Raw genomic sequence first — 18,671 nt, forward strand, 5'->3', positions numbered from 1 at the left:
GTGTGAACCAGAGTGTACTCAGGAGCATTCATGAGAGCTGTGCATCTGGCAGGGTTGCTGTGGAAGGTGTTTTTAGCCAGCAACAATAGCCTAGAGCAGTAACATTTCATCCACCACAGTTCAATCCACCTGCCTCCTTGTATTCCAAGCTTGCACCAACACATACATCGTCTCGGTGTGTATCAGGCAGGCAGGAGGAAACCATGTGGAGAACAGTGGGAGTCCAAGCGCTTCATTAGTCATGGGATGAGAGACTTCTGCACACTTGCTTCCAAGGCGCATGAGATTCTAGGACAGAAGTCTTTTGGGGACTAGGCCTACTTTTGTCTTTCCAGTTCCACATCTGTCTTACATTTCATGTAAGTGAACATTCACTCTTCTAGGCTTGGGAAGAGCCAGTGGGTCTTGCTTGAGTGCAACAGCAACTGAACTTTAAAAGAGATTGTCTTCTTGAAGGTTACCATTCAACATCTCAGCAGGAAAGCTTGGAAATGTTTAAGAAGTTAAACATCAGAAGGGGTGAAGGTGAAAGAGTGAAGGTGAATGAGTTTGACAGTCCCAGCAAAACTTAGGAAGGAGCTCCTCATAAACCAACAATGTCAGAATTGTGGCATCTCTGCTGGATGGTAAAGGTTCTTGACTGGGCAAGATCCTGAACAACCAAATGTGACCTCAAAATTGGCCCTGTTTTGAGCAGGAGGCCTCAACCAGATGACCACCAGAATCCCCTTCCAGCCTAAATTACTCTGTGCCTCTCTGATTCTTGCTCTATCTAGATATTAGTTCAGACACTTTGTAGAAATAGGTTTGTCCCAGTCGTGTGTTCCAATTCTTTGTGTAATTGTTGTGGTGAATACTGTAACAGTACTATGGGAATCTAAATAGAGATATTTTTATGTTCTTGGAGCAAATTGAGAAAATTATGTAAGACTTCAGTTGTAATGCTCAGTGGCATATAAAACTAAGGAAACTGCTATTACTTTTTGTCATGAGCACTGATATTTCCTTTGGGACAGTACCAGCAAATAAAAAGGTTCTTTAGGGTAGGGGAGTGGTGGCTTGTTACCAAGCTGTATCCTACTCCCTCGTTCCCCTTACACCTCTCAAGACTTTGGTCTAATTTCAGTTCTCTACATTTATAAACTTGATGAGCAAAAATGTCTAACCGACTGCCTTCCAGTAGAAGAAACTAGAGTTAATATGGCTGTTACAGAGGTTTGTGCCCTGTGATTCAGAAAGGAGAAGTTGGTAGGGATTTTGTTTCAATTTTCTTGCATTTAATCTTGTATTGCCTTTGACTTCATTCAGTAATCTATTTTTTGAGCCTACAAATAGTTCAGAGTTTGAAATTACTAGCATCACAGTGGCTTCACTACCTAGAGTACATTGGTATGGAGGGTATCAACCTTGATTCCCCAGGATATTATTTTACCTAAGAAATAAAATTGTCTTGGAGAATGCCTGCTCTCTGTCAAAGTATTCTTAAGGGCTACTTCTCTGAGAAAGTTAAGTGGAGACTTAAAGCTTTTCATTGCGGAATTGGGTAGCACTTTGTTTAAAGGAGTTTCTGGGCCAGATTTGTAGGTATCTGGTGCAGCTCTGTTGAAGACTATATATAAAGACTGGCAGGCTCATAACTTCTGGTGAAAATAATTAGTTATGAGGTTTTAAATAATATTTTTAATATTTTAACAGTTTCTTATTAAACAAAAGTGTTTTAGTGCACACATCCATGCAGACATGCAATATAAGAATTCTCTTATATTCTGTCCTGTAATGTGAGAGACTTTTCTGCTAGACTCTAGCTGCATGGATTTTATCTCTTTGATGCAGAAGCTATTTTTCGACAACTGTTTTTCTGTGAATGGCAGGATATTAACATCCTTTTGATTAGAAAATAAAATGGAAGAGCATACCAGTGCCAGGTATCTTAACTTATCCAAGAGCAGATGGAGAGTGCTTACTTTCTGCTAATACAGAGGAACTGGGCAAATCCAAATAGTGACATTAGCTGTTGGCTTTGTGTCTGAGACATGAGATCCAAAAGTTGAAAGTTGGCAGCTGTACCTTGGTAGCTGATTATCTGCTATTATAATGTTGATGCTGAGTCAGAAAGTGAGGCTGTGAAATGTTAATTGGCTTGCTAGGAAGTGTGTGTGAGCACTGTGGCTTAGAAAATGGTGTAACATTAAAAAGTGTCAGATGGAGAGGTTAGTTAGACAGACAGATATGTGTTTAGTCACCAAGCCATTACTGTTTCTGAAATGGTAATTCAGCAGCATCATTAAAATTTTCAGTAATTAGTGTAAGTTTTAATTAATGTTCTTCTCAGCCTGTAACATATAAAATTTATTATTTCCAAGAAGTCATAGCAACCATTTTATGCAAAACAATATATTAAGGAATTTTATGCTATCTTTGTAAGAACACCTTCACCATTTTAATCAGTATGAGTCACCCAGAACTAAGGGTGTATTTCAAATGCAGCTATTGATGGAAATAAGTAATAGTGCCTTGAATATGTTGAAATTAATTCTGTTTGTGTTGTTTCTACTTATTTTAACAGGTGACTGAGCTAGAGTGTGTAAGCAGTCAAGCCAATGCAGTCCACACACATAAAACAGAATTAAATCAGACAATACAGGAGTTAGAGACTACACTGAAGAAAAAAGAAGAGGTATCTGCTAACTTTTTTTTTGCTTTTCTGTTACATCATTTCTAAAGCCTTTCAATATGCTTGTGATGCCTGCTAAATACTGAATTATTTCCTATGCAAACTAAATTTTTTTCAGCTTCTTTGAAATTGTTAATGTTTTCTCGTTTATATAATTACGTCAGAACAATATAGAGCTGGGGTATATGAATAACAAAAAAAAAGGTATCATGTTTTCCTGTCTGCTTTTACCAAACATCTGTTTGCAAAAGTAGGTGATAAGTGGTTTCACAGTGTCATCACACTAATGCAGTCCAGATTCTCTAAGAAAGGAAGCTGTTTTAAGTATGCTTTCCTTTTTGTGGAGAGTAGAGTTTGAAACAAGTAATACATCAATGCCTTTCTCTAGCCAGTCTGTTTTTCAAGTTCTATTAATATAGCTGAATTCTATGGTCCATAAGATCAACACTTTCCTAAACACATGCCAAGTCTCCAGCCCGAATCTTGATATTTATTGTGCCATGTGCCTTGGGCTGGACCAGCAGCAAGAAAATAAAAGGAATTGGAGTAACACCTGCGCTGGCATAGGTCCTAGAGGAAAGCGGATCTGTGCCACAGAATGATCAGGAATCACCCCTTTGTGGGTGGGAAAAAGGAGGTGGAAGCAGCTGCATGTGAAGGATTATTTGCCCTGTATAAGAGCCCTCCAAGACAGACGCAGTGGGCAGTGGTGTATATGTTTGGAGGGGCACTGGGAATTGCAGGGTTTTCAAGGAGGATGCAGGAGAGGCACAGTCATTACAGAATATCCTCTCAAAATGGAACAAAGCCTCTTCCAAACTCCCTCATAAAATGCTTAATAGATTAGGCTCAGGTTGGTAATGTTTCCCATTTTGTTGCACACTCACTTTTGAATTATGCTAAGCTGTTGACTGCAAAGAAATTTTGCCAAAAGGAGTTCTGGGAGGTGAATATGCCCTTTGGGAGAAGAGTACTTAATAGTTTTAAGTTTGATATCTTTAGTTTCATTAACTCTTCTATTCTTGTCTCCTGAAAGTAAGCTAAGAACAGTTTCTCTTCTATTCATTATTTCATCTTTATTTGTTATTTTTATACCTTATTACTTTCCTCTTGCTAACATAAAGATCCTATTTCTTTTATACTCTCTTTTTGTGGAAATTAATGGTTAAAGCAGATTATTTTTTAATGCTCAGCCCTGACATAATAAGCAATTCACATTCAAAATTTGGATTTTTTTCTTGAAAAAATGGAGAAAGGTAGATTCTAATAGAATTTAAAGTAAAAATTTGTATTATAAGGACCCTTAATTTTCCAGGAAGAAATTATTTCATATCTTTCGTGTGGGAAAAGAAAACTTGGACTTTTATAAGAGAAAATGCTTGTTTTCTTCAGTTTTGGAACTGTGATTCAGAAGTATTAGGAGAAGGGATTCACGTGCTGTGATGCCAAAAACTGCCAGTTTTGGTATCATTCCAATACTTGCTCAGGAAAAGAAGCAGCAGCCAGATCATCAGCACTGAGGCCAAGCCAGGTAACATGTTGCTAGCAAGGTTTTTTCTTCTCCCTTAGGAAATAGAAGGATTGAAACAAGAAATCGAAAATGCCAGAGAGCTCCAGGCACAGAGGGATTCTCTGACCCAGAAGTTACAGGTGAGCTATAGTGCATTATTATTTAGAGAAATTTTTAAATTAACGTTTAATTTAGAGAAAAGGGAAAAATTATTATCAAGTGAGCAGTTCACATCAGCACCTTGTGCTGTGTTCACTGGAGGTGCCATATAAATATGTAAGTAAACTGCACTGAAAGTGCTGGGTTGGGATGGTCCTTAAGAATTTGTATCAAAAATTCTACCTGCTTTAAGTTGCTATTTTTACCTGAGGAAACAGACCCAAATTTCATTTACAAGCGCACGGAATACTCTGAGGTGAGCAGGTGTCCTTCACTGGTACCTGTCCTGGGCAGTTCTGGTCTCATTTTCACAGCAGTATCTTCCCATAGGTTTTGTATGCCACTGAAACTGTCAGTCTGTGTATCACTGAGCTGGGATGAGTTTGTATTCAGCTTTTAAGCATGCTCTGAGAAAGTAAGGGTTAAAGTGTTCTTGTGTAGTACAGGCTTTAAAAACACACTTCGACATGTTCTTGGAATTACTTAGAAATATGCTTTTGTTGGTTTTGGGGAGTTGTTTCTTTACTCTGTGTAGTGCCAGATACCTGAGGCTACTGGAATAAGTGTGCCCTCAGTTTATCCTCCCTTGCTCCATCTGAGCTCCTGTCTGTCTGTCGCTGTACCAACCAGCCATAGGCGCCTTCCTTGTCAAACCTGCCTCTGACCCAACACTTATGTGGATTAAACACTGGGTTCAGACTTCAGAGTTTTGAAAGAACTGAAAACTCAGGCATTAAATAACTCCAACCCCAAAGTGCTGAAAGGGGACCCTCACTGTTCTATGGCTCAGCTTAAGTCACACTGAAAACAAGCTCCATCAGATCAACCACATCTGAAAAATCATGAAGCAGGTATTCTTTGAAATCCATTACATGAATTGGAACTTCCATGAACTGAATTTGAACCTGCACAATAAACCACATAAGCTCAAAATAAGTTTATTAATTTTTCCCCATTCTTAAGTCAAATTATTTGTAAAAAGTACATTATTACTTTGAACAATCTTTGAAAATTGTTTTGAATTCACTTGAGCTTGCCTGTTTCAAAAATTGTTGGTCACTAAAAATGAGAGTTTTCAGCTGAAAAGGCACTTACATGAGACACTTAAAAGGGACATTACAATAAGTTAGAAATTGTTCTAGCACTAGTGTATGCAATAATTTCATTGTAAGATCATATGAAAAGTAATTGTGAGGCAGGAATTAGCTATCCTTAGCAAGCAGAATTATAAGAGACTATGAAGAGATGAAAGATTAGAAAATGTTTTTATCAAAATCTGACATAATTAAGTCAGTAGTTTCCTTTCAGTATATTTGTATATAAGTGATTGAGAGCAGCCCTGCAGAGAAGGACTTGGGAGAGATAGTTGGCGAAAAACTCAATGTGAGCCAGCAGTGAGCTCACAGCCTAGAAAGCCGATGAAATCCTAGGCTGCATCAAAAGCAGCGTGTCCTGCAGGTCCAGAGATGTGATTCTGCCCCTCTACTCCACTCTTGTGAGACCCCACTTGCTGTGCTGCATCCAGCTCTGGGATCCCAAACATAAGAAAGACATGGAACTGTTGGAGCAAGTCCAGAGGAGGGCAACGAAGTTGATAAGAGGACTGGTGCATCTCCCTCGTGAAGACAGGCTGAGAAAGTTGGGGCTGTTCATTCTGGAGAAGAGGAGGTTGCACAGCAACCTTCCAGTATCTGAACAGGGCCTACAGGGAAGCTGGAGAAGGACTCTTTGTCAGGAACTGTAGTGACAGGAGAGGGGGGATGGATTCAAGCTATAATTGTCCTGCTTTGGTTATACTGGCGTTCTCTGAGCCACTTCACCCTACATCTGTAACAGCGAAATGGTGTTTTCTTCTCTAGCTCCAGACTGTCTCACATCTGTTCACTTATTTGATTCATCATTTATTTTCGGGGTGATTCTCTCCAGTGTTCATACTGTTTGTCTTACTCTTTGTTCTTGTGCTTTATTTTTTCCTCTTGTGCTTTGCAAATGGATTATCTCACTCTAAGCCTGTATGAAAAATGCTGTACAAAGAAATTACTATTTCAAGGTGTATTGCATTTCTGATACACTCATATCAGCGGTATAATTAGAAATCAATCATTGGCAAATTCCAGTGAAGAGCAATATGTTATTACTGTGAAGGTTAAGTATCGGGGCCTTTGTTACTTAATAATTTCATTAGCAATGTAGAGAAGTTGTATCAATGAGTCACAATTAGTGTGACTCTCACAGTAGGTCAGGATAGATATCTTTATTAGTATGTCTGATTCCTGAATATAGGTGTTGTGTATGGTTTTGAATATTTTGTTCCAATCCTTGCACTGAATTCTGCAAAAGATTATTACAGTGCAAACAACAAATATAAGTAATAATAATTTATTTATTTTGTAAGATAAAACAATATGAGTAATTATTGTATGATGAAAGAGCTTGAAAAAAACAGTGTAAAATACACTCTGCAAAGGGCCTGAATGTATCAAAGAGTCAGTTTATTGTTAGATGGGATCAGCGGCAAATAAAGGGAAATGACACAACTGGGGAAATAGATTACATTACATGGATACCTCTCCACCTCTTCCAATTAAGAAAGCAACAGTTTTGAGGTAGACTGATTTGAAATAGGAAGCTGCACATAATCTGGACATGAACTTACAATGCAATAACATTGCAAAAAGCATTAATACTAATCTAGGGTAAATACACTTAAGGATCAAATGTAAATTTGGGAAGAAGCATTTTCCAGAAATTAAAAGCAAGAGCTCCTGGCATATTTCAATTTAAGACTATCCGAGGAGGAGGACCTGAAAGATGATTTTCAGTGCTAGTTACAGGCCAACAGGATGTTCTATTCTGGCCTAGATATCAGAATATAAAGCCCTATATATATCCATGAATTTGTTCCTGCTTGCCTGCTTGCAGAAATTAGTTACCGTTGGGGTAAGAGCAGTGGCAAGAAGACTTCCCAGAGCACACAGATTTGGTGAGAAGAGGAAGAGTGATAGGAGAAGCAGGACACATGAAAAGATACTGAAAAGCAGCAGTCAGTTTTCTCTGAACTAAAGAAAGGACTGTATCATTCTGGCAGAGCTGAGAATACCTTGGATTTTCCTTTTTGTCCTATACTACGATTAGTTGGCCTCAGAAGGTCTTGAGCCTGTGCAGTCACAAGACCAGGTAATACTTGTAAGAACTCAGCTTGGAAGGCAGGAGCAGGCCAATGAAGGAGAGCCTTTGTATGGTGTGACTGTCTTATGACCACTTGGCTTCTTCATTTGTAGCAGCGGTGGAGTAACTAATCACTACACAAGCATGTATGTTTTTTATTTATGTAATTTCTACAAATAGTCTTTTCGGTTAGCTTCTTTTAGTGCTTTAGCAACAATATTGTTTAGTGCTAAATAGGTTAATTCTTCTCTTGGTCCTGGCAGCAAGGGGTGATTCCTGCTCTCAGCTGTGCTGTCAAGACCAGTGCCCAAAACTCCATAGTTTTTAACTTGCTCATTTACAAACAAGAACTAAGGGATGTATTCAGTTTGGCTTGGATGTAACCCTTGGCTTCACAAGCAGCCACAATTATGAGTCAGTGATGGTCCTGATGTTCTATTTCTTCACCTGCACCTGCTGCTGTGGTTGGGAGCTGAAAGTGAGCGCTGGCCACATCACCCCATCCCTCCTCTGGCCAGGGATGCAGCACCCAATCAACTTTGCCATCAAACGCCTCACAAGTGGAAACCTTTCTCAGGGCATGGGCTTTGACACAGGGCTGCTGTTTTATACCTGTTACTCTTGAATGCCCAAATATATTTTCTGTTTTAAGTCAGGTTGTTATGTCCTATGGTTATCTGATATTTCTCCAATATAAATATCAATATATTTCTTAGCTTTTGAGGAGACAGAAGAATCACAGCAAATACAGTGGGAGAGTTGGAGGGCTGAAAGAGGAGTCGCTCATGCTGGGAGCATGAGCTCCCCCTCCCTATTGCTTTGTAAAACTAGTTGTAAAAACTCAGAGCAGGCCTGTTAAAGCTCTGTGACACAAAGCCACTGTAAAGGGAAGAGATGTTGAAAAACATCTTACCATACCTAAATAGGAATTTACTATGTACTTTTCCAGAGAATGGCCACACAGGATATATGATGTACGCTGTCCCTGTGCTGCCTTTGACAGTGATTTTCGTAACTGAAATTACAAAATTTAGCATGAATTTATGAGGTGTGCAATGAATGGAACAAAGAACGATATGCTATTCCAGACCCACATGACTGCTGCATTAGTAATTTGATCAAAGAGAAGGCATCTGGTTTGCACAGGGCTGAGCAGCCACGACCTCCCTGCCCTGTCAGGTGCAAGCTGGAGCGCAAGGAGTCCTGGTAGGCTGGTGCCAGGGGTTTCTGCTTGTGAATGAGAGCTGAGCTTGCTCAGGGTCAGATCCCCTTGACTGTGTCTAATATGCTGCCCCCTCATCTTTCCACTCACTGTGTGGGAATTGCTTGTCCATAGAGCAGTGTTGGCTCTCCTGCTGTCCCTGCCGCCACAGCTGTGCTATTGTGGGGCTTGCAGGTGGGTGCTCCAGGGCACTGTGCAGTGAGGCAAGATGTGCTTATGCTTTCTGGTTTACATTTGTTGCAGTCAATGTCACCTTGACATCAGTCTTGGTAGGTTATGTTCCTGTCTTAATTTTCAGAGTGCAAAGGCCTGTAAGGTACTCCTCCTAAGCAGTGTTCTGGATGGGTTTCTCCATGAGAACATTTCATGGAGACCATGTCCTTGATTCATGGTCTAAATCAGGGTATACTTGAATTTAAGTAAACTTCTGAGAAGCTGTTTTTCTTAGGTGGTACATTTCTGAATGATAGAAGTAAGTGTATCATTTGTTCACTGACTAAATTTTATCCCTCTCCTAAAGTTTCTGTCTTTCAGACAGTTATGGAAAAAGATCAGGAAGCAGCAGTACATATGGAATCACAATAACAATTCATGTTCTGATTTTGGCTTAGTGGAAATTGTAAAGGGTCATAAATTGTTTTAAAAAGCAGTTGACAAAAATAGCACACAAGTACCAGCAGGAGGTTAGACTGCTTTCTGTTTGCAGACAAGACATTAACATGTTATGTATTTTTTCTGAAGGAAGTAGAAATTCGAAACAAAGACCTGGAAGGCCAGCTGTCTGATCTAGAGCAACGTCTGGAGAAAAGTCAGAATGAGCAAGAAGCTTTTCGCAATAACTTGAAGACACTTTTAGAAATTCTTGATGGAAAAATATTTGAACTAACAGAATTACGAGATAACTTGGCCAAGCTAATAGAATGCAGTTAAAGAAAAGGGGATTTCAGTGCCAATCAGCTTAAAGATGCACTGTCTCTCTTCATAGGACTGTGTTGGGCTCTGCATCAAAGTTGCACAAATTTAGAAAATGCTCCTCTGAGAGGGATTGTTTTAAATTTGAGTTGTATTTCAATGTAAAATTTAGAACTCAGCTTGTTGAAGAAAAAAATAAGAAACAAAAACTTGAATTACAAATTACCTCCTTGTACATTATTGGCCACAAATAACTTGAAAGATATTAATAATAATTGAATGCAATCCTTTTCTAATTATCAGTGATGGAAGAATTAGCAGTGTCCCAGGTCACATCCCCTTTTTGTGATAGATACAATAGAGGTTTTCTGCTGTTTTATTTATTTAAGATATTTAATTGCTGTGTTTTGTGCAAGAACTTAGTGATGACAGCCCTGTATTTTGTTGTTCATAATAATTTCTCAGGGTATGTTGCACTGTAGAGAAGCAGTGCCGGTACCAATTTATTCTTGCCAGGAATGAGAGAGAGTTGCATCTTTAATTGAAACAAATTTACTATAACTGCTTGTATAAAGTTCTTTTTTGGGTTTCTTTGGTTGTTTGGTTGGTTGTTTTTTGATTTTTTTATAGATAGATATATATATACTGGAAGATACAGTGTTTCTTTATGGAGCTACTCTGGTGTTCTACAATATTGTCCAATGTAAGGTTTACTTTTTCATATGAATTCTATGTAATTACAGTGAGATGGTATCTTCCACTTTACTATATTTTTAAGCCAATCAATGATGGAAGGTGAGTCCCCTAGGGGAAAAAAAGCCCCAAACCCTCTGAGAATTTTAAATGCAAATTCAAAATTTTAAATTTGACCTGCACAGATAACAAGGAATGGCCAGTTGTTTGTTTTCTGGCCTTGATACATATATTGAATGTTCAATTAACTGTTAACCTGCTCTGCGGGAGGCTTTATCAGAATGTCACATGAAATTCAGGTTCTGTGAATAATGACTTATGGGGAGCACTGTTTTGTTACAGATTGCACTAAGGGCATAGAGCTATTGCAAGGGATTGCTCATACACTGAACTTGTCTAGACAAGAAGGCTGTTTCTTGAAGTTTTGTTATCATAGCAAATTGAATTGAAGACATATTTACTCTTTTATGGGTCTTCATATCACATCTTTATCAAAACTATACCAGGCAATATTCTGAACTGTTAATTAAGTGTTAAAAAACAGAAAATTGAATTCAATTACCCTCCATGAGCAGGTTTTAAAGTTGTTTTGATGTAATTTTAACAGACTTTTGGCAAACACACATTTCTTTATAGAATAGATTTATTTTAAAAAACCCCAACTCTTTGAAAGGTACGCCAAATGTCTCGTGTCTTGCATCACAGTGCATCCTTGCCATAATTTGCCTGTAATATTGAAGAGGGCTTTTTTAAAATGGATGAGCGAGTGCCAGACTTCAGAGTCGAAAGATGCACGAACCCTTGTTTGCTCCCCAAATTAATTTGAATGTTAAACATGAAGTCTAGCTGCTTTGTACAACACAGTTTTCTTCACTTAGAGACTGATATTCAAAACTAGAAAAGATAAGTTTGTTTTCATGTGTGTACTGTGTGTATATACCATATAATACACACGGGTTGTCATTTATATTGGAAAGACATGCTTTATTTCTAAAATACCTTTTTTTTCATTTACCAGTGATTTTTCAGGTCTCCCCTGACTAGTCAGGGAAGTGGCTTAGGTCAAATGCTAAACTGTCATGTATTATATGGTATGTAATATACACAATGTTTACGCTTTCTCCATATTTTTTAGGGTATTTTCTCACATTTATTAAAGGGGTGGGGGAGCTTGTTTCATTGTGCTACTGGTTGAAAACTTTGTGGTGAACTATGTGTTTTTTCATTCAGGGGATTTTAGACAGTGGTGTGTATATCTTCATCAGGTCCAGATGAGCAGATACAGCCAGTTTTTAATTTTCCTGGGGATATTTGGGCCTGATTCTCCTGTCACTTGTGCTGCTGTAAACCATATGTCCTTGATGTGATGTCAGCAACATTCCGTTGGCATAACATCTGTGGAAGTGCAAGGAGAATTTGGCCTGCTAATGCTCAGTGGACATAATAAGGATGAAGAAAGAATAAAAAGTTAATGATGGAATAAATGTAATATTATTTTTAATGATATTATTATTGACATTTTTAAAGATATGATGTCATATGTGTGGGGAAAGAGTGGACTGAAATATTTCCACTTAAATTTTGTGAATATGTGTGGTACATGAGCATTTCTATGTATAAGTACACACACATATGTATATACAAAACATGGAAAAATTTAGATGTGCACATTTTTAATATTTTCCTATTGAAATTAAATTTAAAATTGGAAATTGATATTTGAGAATTTCTTTTCTCATAGACTAGATATGCTTCATTTCTTTTTTTTTAATAATACAATTACTGAGGGCTGCACCTTTAAATTCCCAAATAGTTGCCAAACATAAATATGGGATAAGGTGGACATACGTGCACATATAAATAAAATCCTATGTCTAAGACTATTTTTAATGCTTATGTACAGTAGGCAAGTGTTTAGAAATTGTGATCTAAAGTTCATGCTTAGGTGGCTATACCTACTGTAGCCTCTCCACTTCTGTTTTAAGATAAAAATTTTCTGGTTTAAACCATTACTGTCTGCGAGACAGGTACTGCACATTGTATCTATCTTTGATGAAACTATGGGAATATGTATACAAGAACAGTGTTCAGTACAATAGCCTGAAAACATGACCGTGAACTTGCACTGGAGGGGAGAGCAGTCACTTTGTGTATAACTTGTTACATGGCAACTACAGTCTTGTAAAAAAAACAAAGCAAAAAGAATTACCATAAGCCTCACAGAAATACAGAAATAATAATAATAAAAATAAATAAATTAAAAAAAGGAAAAGAAAAAAAGAGGAAAAAAAGAGAAAAAAATCAAACCCACAGTTTTTTATTTTGAAATACACTTGCTGTTCTCTGGAGAATGTACTTTTACTCTTTTTTCTTTTTTCTTCTTAAATCTTTTCAAGTATGTGCAAGTGATTGCAGCAGCTACCTTAATCTTTCAGGTGCTACTGGATTTTGCATTAGCGTGTTATGTTGTGAAATCCTGACTTTGACATAAAAGATTTTTGTAAGTATATCCCCATCTGGATAGCTAGTTTTTGGAGTGTCTTGTTCATAATCCATATGTCTCAATGATCCAGAAATTGCATTTTTATATGTGGACAAAGTAAAACCTATGAATTAAACTGTTTGTTACAGACTGGGAGTTCCTTTTCCTGGCCAGTTTATCCAGGAAAGAGGAGAAAAAAATGAACTGCTAATGCAGAAATGCTGTTAAAGGTCTCTAAGAAAATACATTTTCAGGTAAAATATAAATAAATAAATAAAGGGCTAAACCAGATGTTACACAAATAAGAATTGTTTAATGCTATCGGTGGCATTCCCAGGATAATTCCTTTAAAGAAAACCCTGCAAGAATGAACAGTACATCAATTAAAGGTTAATATTTTGGGATGTGTCTTCGGTTGTCAGTTGTGAAAGGTTTCTGATTTCTGCTCATTTTTCTACCCGTTAGAGATGACATTCAGATTTACCTTCAATAAGAGGCTAAACCTCAATTCATTCTGTATCATCTTATATATTCTGTACTGAAGTGGCTGCTGAACAGCGCTCTGCATACACTGCATTCAAAAATCAAATCCATTTTTCAGAATTACCACATGGAGAGAGGAATGGAAAACTCTTGCAGACCATCACTCTCTGTGGATATCGGTACTGTTGGATATCAGTAAAAACACTGAACTTGGTTGATTGCAGAAATCTTGGATCATGAGGCCAAAGATAAATCTAAATAGAGATTAGGTCTGGATGTCAAAATACAATTAAAAAAGGACCGTCAAGAAACTCTATCCAAATATGTGTAGTTCAGTCTCAGTAACTGGACATAACTGCCAGTTAAGTGGACACCCATACGTCAAGGGTTTTTTTCAGGAAATGGACCTGACTCTGCAAAGCAATGTTCAATTGTCTTGTTTACATTTTCTTAGTAATGCTGCATATGTGCACTACCTCTGAACGGTGCTGAGCAGAGAGCATATCACTAAATAACGTTATTTAAAATTTCTGGTTTTGCTGAGTAGCCTTAGTTCCTCGTTGTACTCCAGTTACTTCAGACAAGTAGGATTAATTTTCCCTATTATGCTAAATGTTTCGGAACAATGAGTAGAGTTTTTTGTTAGATCCTGGAATCAGTTCAGCTCATGTCCACTGTTCTGGCCATGCAATCTAGCCAGAAAGCAGCTGTGAGTGTAAATATCGCAATACCTCTAGATACAGTAGACAGAAGTGGGTTTTCACACCATATGGGGTCTCATAGCTTGCCTGCGAAAACCTCTCAGGGACCTGCAGTCGCCAGAACTGCTTCTGCACTGCTGGCAGCTCATTGTAGGACCAAAGAAACACGATATACCCATTTTTTTCCCTCATTGCTGAGTCTTGCACAAGCAGAGCTCAGATGCAACAATACATCTGGCAGGTTTTATCACTTTCAGATAAAGCCATGGGAAGGAGAGTGACTATCAAAAATGCTTTCAATTTGGGGCGGGGGGGGGGGAACCACAGATTTCAAAAAGATTTCTTAATGCGGAACCTTTGTCTAGCTGTAAAATAGGCAAGAATGGTTTGCATAGGGAAGGACAAACCACCTGAAAGGATCTCACTTTCCTAGGTGTTCACATCATGCTGACATTGAGCACACCTGGCTTGCCAAAACTCTGCTGTGATTGCTATAGGCTTCCCAAGGTCAGCACTGGGGGTGTGTTTCATGAACACAGCTGAAGTTCTGACAGTCTGCAAACCCCATGTCCTTTCAGTCTTTTACCTTCACAGCTCTAGAGGTTTGGTACCAGTTTTAGCCATTGGTAGTGGTTGATGATGCTCCCTGTTTTTTCCTGCTATCAGTTCCTATCACCAGTGGTGTTTGTGTAATAGAATTCTGAGCTGGGTTTTAGGGTTTTTCTTTCTTTAACTTCAAAGTAGTTTCCAACTTTGTCCACCCCTGCTCTGGGGATTCTCATCTGCTCTTATCTGAGCCTCATCTCACTGCATGGATCCAGCAGTGTGTCAGCCGCTTTTGCTTTCATTAGATTGAGAGTAGCAACCTAGACATTTTCTTGGAAGACAACTTGCATTTCTGTGACTGCAGTAATTCTTGAAGAGGAGGGATTTTTTTTCCCAGTAGATCAAGACGGAGGCAGAAACAAGGACTTTCACAAACAATACATGCATCCAGGTGCTAAGGGGAGAGGAAGAGCTACACTGACAAGGTATGTGCAAATATAATCTGTGTGTATGGATTTAAATAGGGTCATGCAGATATTTGCAAGGTTAATATTTTCAGAGAGGGAACAAGACATATGAAATTCTCTGAGTCTGGCTTTATTTTGTTAAATGATCAATGATCAAACATGCCAAGAGAAGAAGCAGTGAGAAAACCTCACAGATGCTCTAAACAAGCATTACCGAAACACATCACGAGGACGTATCTTGAATCAGAGCTGTCTAAAAGAGAGCAATGCAAGTATTTTCAGAAGACAGGAGTTTGTATGCTCTTTACTGATGATGACTGCATTGCACAAATAGAACTTCCCTATAAGGCATGTGTAACTCCTCAAGTCAAAATACAGGAATATGTTAGGATTGGCAGGCTGTTTTCAGAAGAAACTGAACTGATCTTCCTGCTAAAACAAAGGGATCCTATACCTGGCAGCAAAAATTCCCATCAAGCCAAAGGATTTCTGTCATCAGCTAGGACAGGTGACAGGTCTTTTGCAAATGAATTATAGCAACATTGGAAACCTCCATGAGAGAACCAGTACAAAGATGAGAGCAGGTTTCTGTGCAACTGCTGCAGTGTGCCTGAGTCACAGGGAAATCTAGCTACAGGACTTAGTCCAGACTGGCAGGTTGGGCAGGTGGCAAACAATGCTGTAAGTTCTGAGACTTTTAAGGGAATTTTGACGCTTGGGCCAAATTGCAGTATTGAACTGGACATAGGTATTCTAAAATCCATAAGGAAGTAAGGCCTCACAGAGTACAGCATTAGTCAGCTCTGTGGCTGAGCAAACAACCCCACTAGGAACTGCTGGAATGTTTGGACATGCAATCGCCTCCGTAACCCCAGCAGTGAGAAGGGTTTACTTGGAGGACAAGAGCAAACAGTTTCACCAGCCTTTGAGGTTGGTTTTACAGCTCGGGAGGAGCTACTAGGTGGCTGTGGAATTTGCTGTGACGTTTCAACTCTCTTTTTTGAGGCACTGCACCAGAAGAGGGGGCTGCTATAGAGGCAGTTGTGAGCTGACCTCCCTGACCCCCACGAGCACAGTGCTGGATCTTAGGTGGGTGGCATAAATGCTGGCATGTAGCTACTTGGACAATAGCTGGTCACAGTAGTGTGTCAAGGGATCAGGCCTTCATTGGCTGGAAGGTCTTGACAGATTTAAGTGAAGAAATTGTAATTTAAAATATTTCAGGCTAAGTTGGTTTTAGTTTGGGGGTTTTTTTGGGTTTTTTAAAATGAAACTCCATGATTTGCCATTGCAATGACATGTTGATGGCTTAACAGAAAACACTGTAGTGTCCTCTTGGGAAACAGCTAAGCTCCTTCCCCTGGGTGAGCTCCAAAGGGAGCAGAAGTTAAATTTTGCATTCAGTTGCTTAGCCAGCCTGGTACTGACAGTACCACACACTTTCTTATTCAGAAGCATCCCTGCAACCATGAGTATCCACCAAGGACTGCAGCAGATTTTATCATCTGGGCCTCAAAAGGCTAGAAGTCTTGAGTTCTCTTGGGCAGCTGATGGCTGGGAGCACAACCGAGGTTTATCCCAAAAGGTTGATAGTGCAGTCTCAACAAATGCTGGCTGGGACACAGAGTTTCTGTTCAAAGGTTGTTATTGCAAATTGAGATTAAAAGCTGAAGACTTCTGCAAAATGGGACAGAGCATTTACTTGCAACTGTAACTGCTTTTCAGTATTTAAATGTGTTTTAGATGTAATATATGTTAATTTGTACACAAATCTAAGCAAAGCATCCTCATAGGCAATGTGTGGCTCATGTTCTCCCAGAAAACATAGCCCACACAGATACCTTTCATATTTTTTTTTTTTTAAGAGTAACAAACCTAATCTCCTGAATAGAGATTTGCTCTATCAGTCAAGCATAGTTAACTAATGCTACCTTTGACTGAGGACAATTCCTGCACTCCTTCCATCTCTTCCCAGAATGGATTAATGAAAGTAGACACGGTACAAGTGTCACTCAGCTTTTCTTGACCCTGGCTGCAGGCCACAGGCACCGGAGGAATGGCCAGACCTCACAAAAGCCAACAGCCTGACCCACTGAGCACAGTTTGAGTTAAAGTTGAATAACAGTAAGGCAGGGCATGCATGACAGGCCATATAAAATGCTGTTGCAGAGTGGGTGGAAATAATTTGCTCATGCAGTGGTGCTGGACAATAGAGGAGGTAATGACCTTAGCTTTCATCTTAGTTTGCTATTAAGAGAAGCCCTCAACCAGTAGGCACTTCAATGGATCACTTAAGTGTGACCTTCCAGCAGTAGAAACCTTTAGGAAACCACTACAGGAATGACAAAGGTACAGATGGCTCAGCAACAAAAGTATAGGATTTGTAATTTTTTTTTAGTACTGTCAATTTTATTTTTTAATGCCAATTCTTTTTTTTTTTAACACGTCACTAGAAACCAAGAGCAGTTTGCAATGGTTTCTCTGTCAAATTGTTTTTGCAGGACTCTCTCCACTCCAACAGTTATTTTACTCACAGCAAGTGAGTGTGGGGGGATAAAAGGCCATCACTTTATGATGCTTCAAATGAAGTTGATTCATAGAACGTCTGTTGTGTTGTTTAAATTGTGCATTTAACATGCATGGCAGTTTGAGCATGCACTGATGATTTTGTATGCTAAGAGCTCAGTTACATTCTTACTGAAATTTAATGGGATTAAAATAAAGTACTGAGGAACAAAAAGTATAGTTAATCGAAGTGTTTTGTATGAATTGCATGATTCTTCAATAAACAGTAATGTACAGAGGGAGGGTGATGCCAATTAGAAAAGTTGTTAGGATAAAAGAATGAAGTAAACAGTGACTTTCGTTTGAAAGACCATCAATGTGCTTGGCCTTATATAAGCAATATGGGGTGGTAGTGAGATGTCCCTGACAAGTCAGAAAGTCTGCTGTCTTCCATGGTGAGGAGAAAGGGTGACAAGAAGGCAGTACAGGTGATTTGCCTGTGGCACAAGTATCTCCAACAAACATCCCACAGGCAGCACACTACTACAGTAGGAATAAAGGGTAAGGCAGCAGATAGAGTGAACTTAAATGTAATTTTCGTTTTGGTTTGGGTTTTTTTTTTCCCCAGAGTTTTGGTTGATGAATACTAAGTGAACCCCAGCACCAACACAGACAGGCACCAGCTTTAACGGCACAGATAATAATCTCTGCCCATTTTTATCCATCAGCCCTTGCTGTGGAGGCAACATTTCAAGGGAGGTATGCTGTCTTTGAGCTAATAAAAGGCTGGACAGTGAGCATGACTGTGGTGAAGATTTGCATAAAGTTTAGAGAAAGTAAGAGAGACCGAGAATCTTGGTGCAAAGGGGGAAAGGGCAGGAAGGCATCTCCGTGGGAACAATTCTGCAGGATGGAGAGTTGGACACAAACTTGCAGCACTTCTGTAAGGTAGGTTATATGGCAATGATGCTTAAGCTTCCTGGTAAAACTTCTGGGATGGTTTTCTGCTGTAGGGCAGTTCATGTTAACGAAGTGATGCTTTGAACGACTGACATGGTACTGTCAGTTGAACGACTGACATGGTACATCTAAAGTTTACAGAGGCCATTTTATCCTTAATTATAACCCTCACTCCCGAAAGGTAAGAAC

At 39.0% G+C, this 18,671-nt stretch overlaps 1 protein-coding gene across 1 annotated transcript in view; it reads left to right on the forward strand.

The window, feature by feature from the left end:
• The window catches only part of HOMER1 (homer scaffold protein 1), a 92,121-nt gene extending 74,374 nt beyond the window's left edge, over positions 1-17,747 (forward strand). Inside the window, exons 7-9 of the mRNA XM_032676072.1 lie at positions 2,567-2,677; positions 4,244-4,324; positions 9,475-17,747. Of these exons, the coding sequence (XP_032531963.1) occupies positions 2,567-2,677; positions 4,244-4,324; positions 9,475-9,663 (381 nt within the window). The 3' untranslated portion in view covers positions 9,664-17,747. The remainder of the gene's footprint in view (positions 1-2,566; positions 2,678-4,243; positions 4,325-9,474) is intronic.
• The last annotated feature ends 924 nt before the right edge of the window (positions 17,748-18,671 follow it).

Source organism: Chiroxiphia lanceolata, chromosome Z, assembly GCF_009829145.1.
Source record: "Chiroxiphia lanceolata isolate bChiLan1 chromosome Z, bChiLan1.pri, whole genome shotgun sequence".
NCBI lineage: Eukaryota > Metazoa > Chordata > Aves > Passeriformes > Pipridae > Chiroxiphia > Chiroxiphia lanceolata.